This window comes from Neovison vison, chromosome 14, assembly GCF_020171115.1.
Source record: "Neovison vison isolate M4711 chromosome 14, ASM_NN_V1, whole genome shotgun sequence".
NCBI classification, from domain to species: Eukaryota; Metazoa; Chordata; class Mammalia; order Carnivora; family Mustelidae; genus Neogale; species Neogale vison.
The window spans coordinates 27724388-27739375 of NC_058104.1; the positions used below are offsets into that span (position 1 = coordinate 27724388).

General features: G+C 43.6%; 1 protein-coding gene across 7 annotated transcripts in view; it reads right to left on the bottom strand.

The window, feature by feature from the left end:
* MARF1 (meiosis regulator and mRNA stability factor 1) overlaps positions 1-14698 on the bottom strand; it is a 39544-nt gene extending 24846 nt beyond the window's left edge. Inside the window, exons 1-11 of one of the 7 annotated variants that reach the window (XM_044233892.1) lie at positions 14603-14698; positions 10839-11040; positions 7976-8665; positions 7056-7230; positions 5914-6140; positions 4499-4616; positions 3739-3911; positions 1797-2222; positions 1441-1598; positions 1196-1354; positions 12-201 (exon numbers count right to left, since the gene is read on the bottom strand). In XM_044233892.1, coding sequence (XP_044089827.1) covers positions 12-201; positions 1196-1354; positions 1441-1598; positions 1797-2222; positions 3739-3911; positions 4499-4616; positions 5914-6140; positions 7056-7230; positions 7976-8665; positions 10839-10982 — 2460 coding nt within the window. In that variant the 5' untranslated portion in view covers positions 10983-11040; positions 14603-14698. Of the gene's footprint in view, positions 1-11; positions 205-1195; positions 1355-1440; positions 1599-1796; positions 2226-3738; positions 3912-4498; positions 4617-5913; positions 6141-7055; positions 7231-7975; positions 8666-10671; positions 10810-10838; positions 11041-14602 lie in introns of those variants that run through there. The other 6 variants (XM_044233891.1, XM_044233893.1, XM_044233890.1 and 3 more) reach the window with 6 other exon arrangements.
* Positions 14699-14988: the final 290 nt, after the last annotated feature.

The window sequence follows — 14988 nt, forward strand, 5'->3', positions numbered from 1 at the left end:
AAAAAGGTTACCTTGCCGTGCCTAGAAAACGCTTCCTGCATGAGCTGTTGCAGCTCCTTCCGGGACAATCTGTAGTCGATGTTGCTGATCTGGATGTCAGCACCATTTGCAAATGGGTCTGGGCTGTCGGCAACAGTGCTCGGATTTGCAATGTTGAAAGCAAGTGGGGACGATCTGTTTAAAAGGTTTGGAGACATACTCCTGCTTAAGACATACAAACTGAATTATTTTTAAAAACCGTGGTTCTACTTACTTCGTTCATATCATTTAGGATTTGTTTGAAGCTATACAAAGGAAAAGCTTTCCACAAAACAAACAAACTGAATATTTGGTGTTTTGTTTTGTTTTTAAATATTTGGTTTTCAAACGTATGTTTATCTTAAATATACACAGATTTATTGTCAGAAGTACCACCCGCTGGCCCCTTATTGACCAGTACATGATTTAGTATCAAATATCCTTTCACTGGATTATTTAAAACTACAGACAAAATATAGGTTGGCCTAATGAATTAATTTTCCACTTGGAGTATTTGTTCTTGGTTAATTAGCCTATGAGACTAATGTAAGGCACTTAACCTCTCCCCGGCTCTGAAAACACTAGATATTCTTGCTCATGTGCTACAGACTTTCTCCACATCAGGAAAACTTTCACATGTATCTTAAAATGTAACTTTGGAGATCCAAAGTCACTTTCTGGAGGGAGTCTTCACCAACTTAGCAGAAAAAGACAATGCTTAAAGGAATTCATGGGACGCAAAGGTGCCTTATGGCTCCTGCCCTCCGGGCCCCCGAGGAGAACTCAGTGTGAGTGTGGAGGGCTTAGGTAAGTGTTACTTAGGTAATGACAGTGGTTTAGAGACTTCTCAAACAGCTCCTGGTAATTACCCTAGGAGTTATGAATAACCAGTGCGTGTCCAGTTCGGGCTTCTTTGACAACATGACGAAGTCAGGAGGAAATGGCAGGGACATCTTAACGTGCATCCCATCCAGACCAGGGACTCCCAGACAAGTTTCTCTGACCTCTGCTTACCCAGATCCCCACGTGGAAGCGGGGGAGCAGGTGAGCAGCAATGCCCACACCACCAGCTAAGACTACACGCACTCCTGTATCGCTTGTATTCTTCCAAACAGGTGTCATTTTGTAATCCCTCCTCTTGCGAGCAACTACCCCACGATTAAGCAGCCAGACTCACCGAGAAGACCAAGACTGTGTGGCGAGCAGAGGACTGATCTGCCTTGATGTGATCAACTTGCTGAAAGCCGACGGGTAACTCACTTGGAACGGGGTCTCCTCTTTATCTCTCTTCTCCACAGGAGAACTGGTGATACTTCGGGCACAGAGGTTCTCTTTTCTAATGGAGGGAAAAGTTGCAGGGGAAGGGTCACTGGATTTCCTTCATATTAGACAAGCATCTGCGAGAAGAGTGAGCGAACCTACTTCGGATTGGTTTTGTACGCAGATTCTGGAGTCCCCGAGTTCTTAGGTGCGGGCGCTGCGGCACTCGAGCTTCTGTGAGGAGGTGCGGCCAGCCTCGGGTGACCCTGCTGGAAGTCAATGCTTCTAGTTCCAGTCCTCGACTCCAGGCGGCACAGCTCCTTAAAAGAGACAAGTGCGGTGGAGGTGAAAACGTAAGTACCCATGGCGTGTTAAAGCCTGTCCGGGAAACACGGAGCTCTGAGTATGGTCAAAAATGAAAATTTCAAAAGGATACGCCAAAAGCAAGCGGGCATATCAAACACAGACACAAACCAAACCTACCATAAACTTCAGAAAGCAAGAGGTATCGAAGTTACCTGTAAACTTTTAACATTTGTGTTTTTTGTAGCAGATCCAGAATTTGCCTGCGACCCTTTTCCAGGCGTGGCTTTGGCACTGGAAGATTGTTCACTTGTATCTTTGATGAGGCACAATTTTGGATTCTTAAGTTTTTTGGGAGACTTCGCTTTATCAGCAATTGCACTGGAACCCTTTGTCTCACAGAGTTCTCTAGTTTTTGGAGTAAATGACACAATGATCCTATTACCAAAGACATCTTCGTTTTCCATTCGCTTCTGCGCCCGTTCCGCACTATCTTGGTTTATGAAGCGGAGAATCGCACTGCGGCCCGTGATACTCAGCACTCGCCCACCACAATTATCAGACAGGCGCCTGAGCCTGCTGCTGACGCTCTTGCCATCTTTATTTGCTGGTAGGTTATAAACATAGAGCAGAGTGTGGCACTGCTGATACAGAGGAGAAGTGTTACAACAGGTTAACGGAGGGGCACACGTTCAATCACACAATTAGAACAAGGAGCGATATCCAGGCTTAAGCTAACAGCCTTAGCCTTGGAGGGGAAGTCACGATGATGTAGAGGGGAGAAGGTGAACTTATTTAGACTGAAAAACACAGAAAGAGAGAAGTGTACCTTAAACAATCGCTCTTGTGGATGAGAATGGCAAGATTTAAAGTTCTAATTGATCAAGTTTGTTTTTCTTTTTTAACCATCAAGAATAAGGAGCTCAAAAGTGGGCAATCTGTTACCTAAAACACTACAACTGACTTAAAGGCCTTGGAGATTAGAAAAGGGAATGCTGCTCTCGATATATTCTCCAAATAGCTTAAAAATAGTTCAACACTGCAGTAAACATGCTCTTCCAAATCAAGACTTTAAGACATGCTCACCCTGCTGGAAATATGCCCACATTCCCCTAGCACGTGGCTCTACGAGCTACAGGTGTAGCAATAAGAACTACAAATTGTGCAAGTGCGTGTGCATGGTGGGGAATGCAACTGTAGAAAACAGACCTCCCGATGCCTAAAAAGAGTCAATTAGGGGCACCTGGGGGGCTCAGTCAATCAAGCCTCGGACTCTTGGTTTCAGCTCAGGTCATGATCTTGGGGTCATGGGATCAAGCCCCATGTGGGGCTCCATACCAAGCACAGAATCTGCTTGAGATTCTCTTTCCCTCTGCCCCTCCCCCTGTTCACTCACACCTGCACCTCTCCCTCTCAAAGAAATAAATCTTTTTTAAAAAGTGTATAAAAAATAATGAATACTGTTTTTCTGAAAATAAATAAATTGGGGGGAAAAAAAAAGTCCTAAAATCAAGGCAAAAAAAAAAATTAAAGAAACTCTGGGTAAATTGGAAGGGGAGGTGAACCATGAGAGACTATGGACTTTGAAAAACAGTCTGAGGGGTTTGAAGTGGCAGGGGGGTGGGAGGTTGGGGTACCAGGTGGTGCATGGAACACTGGGTGTGGTGAAAAAATAATGAATACTGTTTTTCTGAAAATAAATAAATTGGAAAAAAAATTAAAGAAACTCTGTATGGAAAAAATAAAAAGTGTATAATTTCTCTGTTTATTTGACTCCAATCTTGAATGCGTACAAACCATCACCATATTCTTTACCCATGCCTGGAAGCAAAAGGAGTAATCAATGTTTCCATTACTTCCATTCAATGGACACAAAACACTGCTAGCTTTGGAGAAACTGAAAAGTGGCTGTTGGTAAGGTTAACCTACATGTCAATTCCTTGTGATACTGTGCAACAAAATTAAAGCAAAATCCATACATATCAATTCTCTGTATGTTTGTAAGAGAAGAACTATTTCAAAGCCTTATTTCAAAACTCTGGCCAGCCTCCTACAAAGAGCAGCCTCACTTGATGGCCCGTTATGGGGTGGGGGGTGGTCTTCACCTTCCATAATATAACATCAGAATACAACAAAAAGGAACACAAACCCACTTACTGGCATTTTTAGTGGTAACCTAGGGGGCAGGTCGGAAATGAACTCTTCGAATCTGATCAGCTCATTCGCGTGATGCAGCAGTGCTTCTGAGGCCTGGTTTTTATGGACCAAAATTATGTGGAAACCGTGCCTGTGTCTCAGGTCACTGAGTTCCAATGCAAAATTGACATCAGCTGCAAGAAAAGGTACAGCCCACCCCCGTCCCCAAACATTAGGAGGACTGTACAAAGACACACAACTTCCCTGACACCCACTGAGGAAAAAAAAAAATGGCTGGACTATAGAATTCAGAGTTGCTCTCCACCTCCCACCACTTCTTGGAACAGGAACACATTTCGTATTGGAAGAATTAAGACCACAGGACAATTTCACCACATACTTCTACGGATTTCAAGACACATGTTACTTCCCGCAGTGAAAGAAAGCAAATATTAACATTTTGGGGAACATTAACTTTGGAAATGCTTCTTCTTAGATTTTTAAAAAAAATTTGCTGGGCCCAGGGTAAAAAAGGGATTAAGAAAAAAAAGTTACATTTTCTTTAACTGGTCCCACAAGAATTCTTACTCACATCCTAAGGAAAAAATACACAAAACCCACACAGACTCCATTTCTTCTCTAAACAGCTCTCAGACATAAGCATAAATATGTCTGGTGTAGGTCAGCCACTCTGGGGGCATATTTTACTTTAACATGTTCTGGCTTCTGTAACAATTCCATCCATGAGTTTAACTGAAACTGGCAGACCTTCCGCACTTACTCGACACAAGAACCACAGTGGCCGGAGCAGTGTGCGTGTTCGCGAACCTTCGGAGACTCTGGCGGAGCTTATCGTCAGCCGCGTTCTTTGCGGTAGCATTGATGTGGGCAACAGTTACCTGCATTAATTTAAAGTGAGGACAAATGAGCAAGAGCTGAGGTCAGAAAACCACAACACACTCTGCCTGCAGCTAAGAGATAGTCCCTGAGGAAAGATACTCTTGTTATTACTGCCACTTAGGAATGGAAAAAATTCTAAGTGGATCTCAATAATTTCAAATTTGTCTCTCCATACAAAGGAACTAGACCCATTATCATCCCTGCTCACCTCTCTAATCTTCTGCTTTTGCACTTCGTCCATCCGCCTTTGAGAAAACAGGCAGAAAAGGAAGTGAAACTTGAAGTAGGTAAATTAGCTCTCCCTACCAGCTTTTGCCAGCAGCTGGGGAAGTAGCAGAGATAGGTGTATGAGGAAGGTTAAGATTTAGTGCTGTACTGGAGGTCATTTGTCTCCACTATACATCGTCTGTGGTTTTCAGGATCTGGGGTCAGGTAATGAGAGAGGAGAGACCTCTGTCCCCGACAGAGCTCAAATGTGTTTATTTCTGTTAAAGCCACCAGACTCACTGAAAAGTCTCCAGAGCAAGGAAAGGTTTTGAGCACTGTTTCAACTATGCGCAATACACAGTAGGGTTTATTAGTTTTTTTAAAGGAGCACAAATATAAAATTTTTGGCAAAATGGCGTATCAACAGAATTACTTGTCTAAGAATCAAAAGAACTGGATTCTAGTTCCAGCTTAATAGACTGTGCAGCCAGACAATCTGGATTTAAATCCTAGCTCATCCGTTTATTAGCCATATGATTTTTAAAAAGTTGCTTAACACCTTGGTGCTTCAGTTGAATTTGTGTATTTCAAATAATAAATCCTGTGAGCCCTTTCCACAGAGCAGTCATGGAAGCTAAAAGAAAGGATATAAATTTATGTAACCATCATATTAGCAGAGCGCTCGCTAGTCACATATAAATAGATTACAGGAAGATCAGTTATGATTAAATGATTTCTAGTATGTTAGATATGATCTTTTTTAAAAAAGATTTTATTTATTTATTTGACAGAGATCATAAGTAGGCAGAGACAGGCAAAGAGAGAGAGAGGGAAGCAGGCTCCCCGAGGAGCAGAGAGCCCGATGTGGGGCTCGATCCCAGGACCCTGGGATCATGACCTGAGCCGAAGCCAGAGGCTTTAACCCACTGAGCCACCCAGGCGCCCCTAGATATGATCTTTTGATAATTTCCTTTATTTGCAAACTCAGCACAAATGTATATTAAACTTTAAATTAAAATTCTTTAAAAAAAACCGCATGTGCTTATTCTTCTATCATAATAGTTAAAATTATTATTATTATTATTTTACCTGGCAATTATTCAGCTCTTGAATAACTTCCTTGTTTTCTTTACTAATGTCGCACACACAGATGAATTCTGCTTCTCTGTGGCCTTTAAAAAACTTCTCACGGATTCTCTGTACAACAGCAGTAGCTGAGCGGCCAGAGGGAACTGAACAGTTTTCAATATCCCAAAAAACTCCAATGGGGGGTAAATTTTCCAGCACCTGTCCGGCTAGTGCAACTTCTGGTGACCCTTAGGAAATGTTAACACTTTCAATCATACATACTGAAAAACAATGGCAAACTAAAATAAATAGGTAGCTACCTAGCATTCTTAGCGGCAGAAAAATGAAGTTACTGATTCATGTCAAGCTTAAGGACACCGACCTCACCGGTTGACCTAATAGCACAATTGCAATCTCCAATAGTTATTTCTAAGTGATTATTCCTATTTTTCAGGAGAGAACAAATCTAAAGGCCAAGTTACTTCAAGCCCACAATAAATCCACTGCAAAGCACGAGCCGTTCTCATGCTGGGCGTAATGTGTCTCTGAACACTAACGTGGAGGTAGATGGACACTGCAGCTCTGGGACCTGATCGTCATGATCTGCCCCTGCTTGTCTACCTGCTCAGTACAGAAGACCCATGAAGAGGTGACAAAGGGTGAACTTGTTACCATCTTTGATTTAAAAAAAAATAAAATTTTAACCTGCATTAACATCTGATTTAATATTAAAAAATGTTTTCAAAAGATAAAATACCACATTAACTACTTTTTTGGGGAAATGATATTTGGGTTTTTTTCAATGAGTTTTTCATCAACCAATACTAAATTTTTCTAAAAATTAAGTATTTCTACAGAGTGTACGACTAACAGCAGGATTATGAGCCTAAGTTGACAAGGAGTCCCCTCTAGCACTGACTTCTAATACTACGCTCCCTATTTTTCTTCTGGTTTCAAGTAGCCATAGCTCAACATGAAAAGCAAATGGCTTGCTCGCCTATAAGGATAAAAAGATTTTTTTTACCAAGAGGGAGAAATGGAGACTTATATACCCAGTAGCTTCAGAACCACAAGGAATCTTTTCAAGGCGATTAAATGCAGTGTTATTATCAGATACTGAGAACTACTTAAATATGCACATTTTATACCATACTGTCATTTACCAAATTTCGAAGCAGCTTTGCCTAGACTGGTCGCCAATAACAACGTGGTCTCCTTCCCTGTTCCTTTGGTTCCACAGCCATTACACAGAGGAATAGTAACAGGTGCAGTTTGAGTATTTGGAGGTGGTATATTTGGCCAGACTTTAGCAGCATCAATTATACTATTTCTTGCCGGCTGTTTTAAAAATTTTTTTAAGAAAAGGAGGAGGTTTCAGATACATCATTGCAGAACCTAGAGTGATAAACAACAACTGAAAACACAGTCTGTTTCTTCTTTCCGCCTGTTAACCTCTGATGGAAGGTATTTTCAATACTTCAGAGCACTCCCAGAACTATCGGCTATCAATTCGTAAGCTCACTTCAAGGAGTGACTTGAAATGATCTGGGAAGATAGTCACGTGATCATTCTAGGGCATGTGTAACCTCCAAAGGTGAGCCCAAATACACTTTACGGGAAGGTCAGAGATGTCTACTTTAACAGCCGTGTGATCGAGGCCAAGTTCCAAGTCCCTCAAATTGTTCTAGAGAAACGACACGGCATGACCTGCGTCGCCTGAGTGGGTCCACGTATGAGGTCAGTGGTATGAAAAATCGCAATCGTGCTCTAGCCTTTAAGGTCCAAAGAGAACACGAAGCCTTGCCGAACTCGGTTTGCATCACGTAGGGAACTGATTACAGCAAAAGCCTGTAAAAGCATGAACTACATAATGACTCTGCACTCTTTTGGAAGGGCCCTTCCCATTTCACCCTATGCTTCTTTCAGAGGTGAGAGAAGCCACGCTGATGGGGCGAGCGCTACCTCGCAGGAGAATCTTCACCCCCGTGCACAACCAAGATTGCTCAGGCAACACCTAGCTATGTTCACAAAGTCATTCTTCCAAGGTCAGCTGCACCCAGAGAACAAATAAAAAGATACACACCTTGTTCAGACAGTCTTCGCAGTAAAGTGAGCCCTTTAAACAAACCGGAGGTACCACATTTAGGTGCAAAGAATTGGTGCACAAGTGAGGCGTAAGCTCCGACTGTGAAATGTGCTCTTCCAAATGCCCTGGAGCCCCGCTTGTGAAATCGGAACAGGGGAAGTAGCCAGCAGACGTGCAGCCCTGGAGAGCCGGGAACGGATGCAGCTTGTGCACGTTACCGTGACATGATTGGAAATGAAGCTTCCCGCAACAGGGCAGGTGTTTGCAGGAAGACAGATTACTTTCTAGACACATGCTGGGAAAGTCACTTGCAATGCCGGCCACACTGTTCCTAGCTGAGGCATTCTGGAGTGAAGACGCAGACTGGAAAGCGAACCCTGACCCTACCTGACACGTGATGGTCCTGGTGCTCTGCGAGTCTAACAGTGCGCCGGGGTGAATCAAGCTACCAGTACCTCCACTACCGCCACCACCGCCACCACCGAAATGCATTGGCGACGTGGAGGGTTCATTAGGGCAATGAGCACAGCAGCTTACTTTGGGGACAGGTGAAAGCTGTATTTTAGGTTGCTGAAGAGAATGGATATCTGGAAGTGGGACTGCTGGAAAAAGCTTAGAGCCAGCATGAAGGGGAGATGGCACATCCTTTAATTCCACAGCAACTTTCTTGTTCTCCATGTAATCTTTCTGGGAAGAGAAGATCAGAACGCCAGTCAATGTTAGGAGGCCAGTGACTTTTGGTTACTCACATCCTACTGCAATCCAAAAATGGAAATAGCGTTCAATCCTGTTTACATAACTCAACCATAACCAAGCGATATGGAATGGCAGCTGAAACCAGGGGCATTCTTCAGAGAGGACTGCAGGAGGTGAACACCAAAACAGCTAAAATCAAGACCGTGTCCTTCCTCAATTTCAAGAGACTGGGGGAGGGTTCTGCTTACATGTTCAGCAAGGCAGGTTAACCATCTGTGCCTCAGGGACTTCCCTTTGATAACTTCCCCTTGCCTCACAGGGTCTTCTAAAGACAAAACAGGTGGTATGAAAATAACACAGTCACAAACAGCATCCAATAAAGGTGGCTTACAAGCCAAGCACTCTGAGGAAAAGACTTAATAGTTCTTGCAGCCAGACCATAAAGGGTTTCGGAAAGTCCTCCAGATGATTCCAGACATTAAGGATGAGATCAGCCATCTGCCTCAGTGGCCCATCCATGGAGAAGTTTTACAGGTGCTGTTGACATTAAGCAAACTCTAGGATACCATAATCTAAAGCCATAATGTCAACAATTACTTTGCAGCCAGGGACAAGAATCAGAGTAGTTAGAAAACTATTTAGAAATAAGATTCCAGAGAAACCGTTTGTCATATGCCTCTAATGTAGATACAGGAGGCCAGTATATTTACAAGGTTACAGCATGGCTCCTGTGTCAGAGATCTGGATTTGAATGTGATACTCACTGTTTTAGAACTTAGGTAGGTTACATAACCTCTCTACATTCCAGTTTTGTCAGCCTTCAGTTAGGGACGACAGGATGAACTTCCTGTAGTTGTTAGAAGGATAAAATGAGAGGGTACTTAAAGCACTCAGCAGAGTACCTGGCTACTGAAAGGGGATCTAACTAATCAATAGCCCCGATTGGCCGACTGCAGGAACTATTAAGAGAAAGAGGATGTCCTGATATCGTGAGAGAGACATGCTCTTCCCTCAGAGCACAGAAAGGGCCATCTGACTGCTATGATTTCACTCCTTTGGCTGTGGTTCTACACTCATCTGGGAGAGTACACTCATTTGGGTGAAATCTGGACTTTTCACTCGACATTTCCTAAAAGGGAGGAGACAGCAACTGACTGACTGCCAACAAGCAGTGTGTTCTGCCCTCTTGGTAATTACAGTTTAGGCTAGAAACTACTGGCATTCTGATTTATAGAGATCTGGCTCTCAAAAAGGCGGGGGGGGGGGGGTAGGATCTGGCTCTTATGGTCAGGGTTATTATGAGTTGGTTCCCCTGAATCTACTCAATTCTGGGTGCCACGAATAAAATCAGGTTTCTGGATCTGTAAAGTTGAGTGCAAACCAGTACTGTGTGACTCTGTAAGGGTCAGATCCTCCATTCCAGGAAGCCCTGTCTGAGCTGCCAACCCTGTTGCCAAGTGTCCCTAATGTAAATGACCTCAACTACTGACACCATGCAAAAGAGATAACTATATAATGAAAACCTGGAGAAGACAGGGAATTTAGTTGAGTTTTTAAATAGTCACTAATACCCTTTTGTAGATTCATAGTAAAGACTCATGTAAAACCCAAATGCAGTATCAAAAAAGAAAAAAAAAGACATAGCAGTGAAATGTGGTAATACGGTGCATGGAATGAAATCAGAAAAAGTCACAATCACTATGAAAAGGCAAAGGAAGTTACAGACATATTTAAATATTCAAGAGAAATCTGGAATAGAAAAAGACTGCCAATAAGGTCCCATCAATCTTCCCTTGATTTTAAGACTCAAATCTCAGAAGGCTAGAATGAAATAAAATCTATTTTATACTTTCCTCTGATTTGACTCTACAATTTGGATTTTACCTTTGCATTCTGTGACTTCCATAAGAAACAAATCTTCCCCAAATGTTAACGTTAAATATTTAAAGCACCTACAGTTCCTTACACTAGGAGTACAAGAGTTAAAAAAAACTTACGCTCTCCTTGAGTCAGGAATTATAATCATGTGCTATGAGCAGGAATAAGCATGATATAAGGTGAAACTCAGCACAGACTCCAGAGAGAGAGAAAACCCCAGACCAAATGGACCACACGTCTATTTGCATAAGGAATTTGCGAAGTCCTCAGTCTTGCGCATAGTTACCGTTTGGGGACTAAGTGGCAATGTCTGCTCAGGACGAGAAAAGCAATTAGAGAATTTCCAAAGCCATGGCTTAGCATCATTATTTTGTTGCAGCCATCCAGGTGTTCTACTGCAGGAGTCCTCAGTTCCGCTTCCCTCCATCATACAGCCATACAAAGTGCTTCAACATCCTTTCATCTTTCTTTTCTTTCATTCTTCCACCCTGTTAAGAATGAGGTCTCAGTGTTCTTTATTTGCCTAAGTACAAGTTTCACTATCAAAATGTGAGACTTGGGGCTCCTGGGTGGCTCCGATGATTAAGTGTCTGCCTTTGGCTCAGGTCATGATCCCAGGTCCTGGGATCAAGTCCCATGTTGAGCTCCCAGATCAGCAGGGAGTCTGCTTCTCCCTCTCCCTCTGCTTCTCCCCTTGCTTGTGCTCTCTCTCTCTCTCAAATGAATAAATAAAATCTTTATTTAAAAAAAAAAAAAGGTGAGACTGCAGGGGCACCTGGGTGGCTCAGTCAGTTAAGTGTCTGCCTTCAGGTCACAATTTTTGGGTCCTGGGATCTAGAGCCCTGAGTTGGGCTCCCTGCTCAGTGGGGAGCTTGCTTTTCTCTCTCCCCCTAACTTGTGTGTGCATTCCCACTCTCTCTCAAATAAATTTTTTTAAAAAGTGAGACTACAACTGTACTTATGGTACAACTATATGGTACAATGGCTCCCAACAAGAGATCAGTTCAGCCAAGTGCCAACCTCTTCCAGCCCCGAGCAGGCCTTTTCTAGTTTTTCTTAATTCTTTGTGACCATTTCTCCCTGAAGACCCTACTGATGAGGGTGAAAAAGTTAACAAAGAGCATGTAATTTTAGGGGAAAAAAAATTATGTGTCTTCATTGCCAATTACAAAAGATTCTGAAATTGACTTAATAGCAACCTATCCCGCTATGTCGTTGATATGACTGTGGAAGGTCCAAATTAAGTGAACTCTGTAGACTCTGTGAATTTGATTCTGCTACAGAACAAGCAAACCAATTTCTTCATGTATGTATTACAAAAGTGCAATCTGATATACCACCAAGAAGCTAACCAAGAAATCTCAAGTCACAGCTGTGCTGTATCTACTCTAGTGCGAACACATTCTTCCAAGTCTTAAACAGTACAATAAAAGCAGATCAAATCGATAACAGCCAGTGGGCATGGAGGCAGCCTGCCAACGGTAAGGACAACTGCACCTCATTTCCAAGTCCTCCCCATCATATAGAACCACCACCTATTCTTATCTACGGTGGCCATTTTAAGGTTAACCATGCATCAGAAATTTCACCCAGACATAAAGAAAACCATTTCTTTTAGCTCTCTCTCTCTCCAAGAGGCTCTTCTCAAGGGATTGTAACATCTACATAGTACGGTGAAGGGAGAGAGGAGTACTCTATCTAAGATATTGAACTCATCACATAAAGCAGGAGCAGGCAAACTATATCCTGCCAGCCCAAACCAGCCCACTGCTTGGATTTAAATGACCTCAAACTAAGATTTAAATGACCTCAAACTAAGATTTAAATGATCTCAAACTAAGAAGGCATTGTATACTTTTAATTTGGGGGAGGGAATCAAAATAATATTTTGTGACACTAAATTATATGAAATCCAACTTTTGGTGTCTATAAATAGAGACATTTGTTTAATATGGTCTGTGGTTATTTACACACTACAGCTACCTAGTCCAGTATCTGCAACAGAAACTGCATGTCCCACAAAGCCTAAAATATTGACTATTTGGCCCTTATGTGGAAGTTACAATAACTTCATTAAGTTTCAGTTTCTTCCTCTGCAGAGTGTGGCTAATTTCTCCCTCTCCACAACATGGCTGAGGGGGGAAAATGAGAAAAAGGAGCCCACTATCTGTTTTTGTCTTCCCCAATGTAGAGCTTATGCCAAGCACAGGGCTTCTAACATAGCATATACTAAGTAATTATTTGTTAAATTAAGGAATGTTTACATCAACTCTTCACCTACTATGTACAGTTAGAGGAGTTAGTGTGGAAGCAGAGATGGAGTTAACAGCCACAATGACAACAAATTATGATTGTTGTTATTCCTACCAAACATAGGTCTTGGGAGTCCCACAACAAGCTCCTCCCCAGACCACAGAAATCTGTGATACTTCCACATGCTCTCTCAAATCTCCTCAAGGCCAGTCCTGACAGTGAGCTAGTAGGTAATGCACAATACCAATTACAAAGCCTTTTTATGTAACATTCTTTCCTCAATCAGTAATTATTTATTTACTATCTACTATATTAACAGGCCTGTGTTTGGCCCAAGAAATACAATGATGACAATAACCAGACAGTAAGATTCATTTACCTAATTTTTCCCCCACAGTAAATCTGTGAGATAGTCAAGGGAGAAATAAGCCACAGATTTTACAGAGGAATAAACAAAAGTTTAATTAAGTTTTATAACTAGCCAAGATCAGGTAATTAGAAAAGGGGCAGAGTCAGGCTTGTTCTCTTTCCACCACACCAAGATGCCTTCAGTATTGCTCAACACAATCAACAGAAAGTACAAATGTAGTAGCTTGTTAGTGGCCCGAACCCAGAAAACTTCCCAAGCATTCCTGGGAATGCCACTAAGTACCTTAGGCAGCCTAAGCAAGGTTTCTATTAATTTGAGTGGGATTCTCTGAACAAGTCAGAGTGTGCTTGAGAGAACAGACTCTGATGTCAGTCTGTGTATTAATCCCCAGTTTTGCTGCTTCCTGTATGTGTCGCGTTGTAGAGTTCACAACCTCTCTGAACCTCAGATCCTATGTGTAAAATGGGCCTGATAATAACTGTAGCATCCTCATAGGGCTGTTGTTGGGGTTTAATGAGGTAATCAAAGTCTAAAATCTAGAAGTGGACTTCTCTACCCAAGTTAGTCTTGGAACCCCACACCACCTAGTCCTATTACTTTTTTCTTCATCGCCCTTCTATCTAAAATTGTTTATTTGCTTTATTATATGTCTCCCCTACTTGAATATAACTCCATGACAGCGTCATCATGTCTTCTCATTCATTGCTGTGTTTCCTGCACCTACCAGTGCCTGGTGCATATCAACAACTGCTGAACGAATGAAGAGTTCAATAAATATCTCGGAAGACCTTTAGGTTTTGATTTCCCTGTATGCAAAAACAGCATACTTAGCGCTCAGAGAAGTGGGAAAGTCCCAAAGATACAAATGTAATCAGAAAGCTCTGGGAAATACCAGAAAGGTGCTTGGGAAACGAAACTGTGTATCACAGTGTAGCGTTACAATTGTTAGTGGGAGTGGCTCATGCCCTAAGGCAACTCAACACTATCTGTCAAGCCCAGAGACTACACCCTAGGGAGCGCTGAACTACAGAAGAGAATGCAAAACCGCTCAAGCAGGTTGAAAAACACCGCCCCTTTCTTCCTCTCTTAACCTTCTAAGTGTGCACACTCCTCAGGAAAGGTTGCTCTCCACACCTGGAAGCCCCCCAGGGTGCACGGGGACAGCTGCGGACGGGAAGCCAAACACCCCAAAAAGGGCAGCAGCGGTGCAGCAGTGACCGTCGCTAACGGGTCTGAAAGGGAGACAACCCGAAACTATGGTGGGGGCCTGACAGGTGAATCTCAATCTTCCCCCTCGGAGTAGCCAACCTCCCCCACGCCCGCCAGCAAAGGGCAGGGGAAGGGGGGGGGGCTGTCCCGCCTCCAGCTGGTGCCCCAGAGCAGTGAGCCCGTCTGGAACTAGTCCCCAGAGCTGCCAGCCAACTCACCTCGGCCGCCGGCTCCACCTCCGCTCACATTCCGGCCCCGCCGCCTTCCCCCCGCCCCCCCAGGCCCTTTGTTTTGATTCCCGACTCCGCAGCTCCCGCCGCCGCCGCCAAGCGCACCCTCCACTTCCGCTTCCGCACCGCACCGCCCCTGTCGCAAAACCGACGCCCTTCTCTTCTCTCCCCCACCCCACCTCGCTCCGCCCCTTCCTCCACCCAGCCCGGGCCGCCGCGTCCTCCCCGCGCGGGGCGTGCTGGGAACCCCGGGGGGGGCGGGGCCTCGCGGCCCTGCAGCCTCGTCAGGCTCAGTCCCCTCCCGATAAACCCCTAAATAGGGACCTTCCCTGGGGGAGATCCCGGGTTTTTTGGCGAAAACCCCGAGTTTAAGG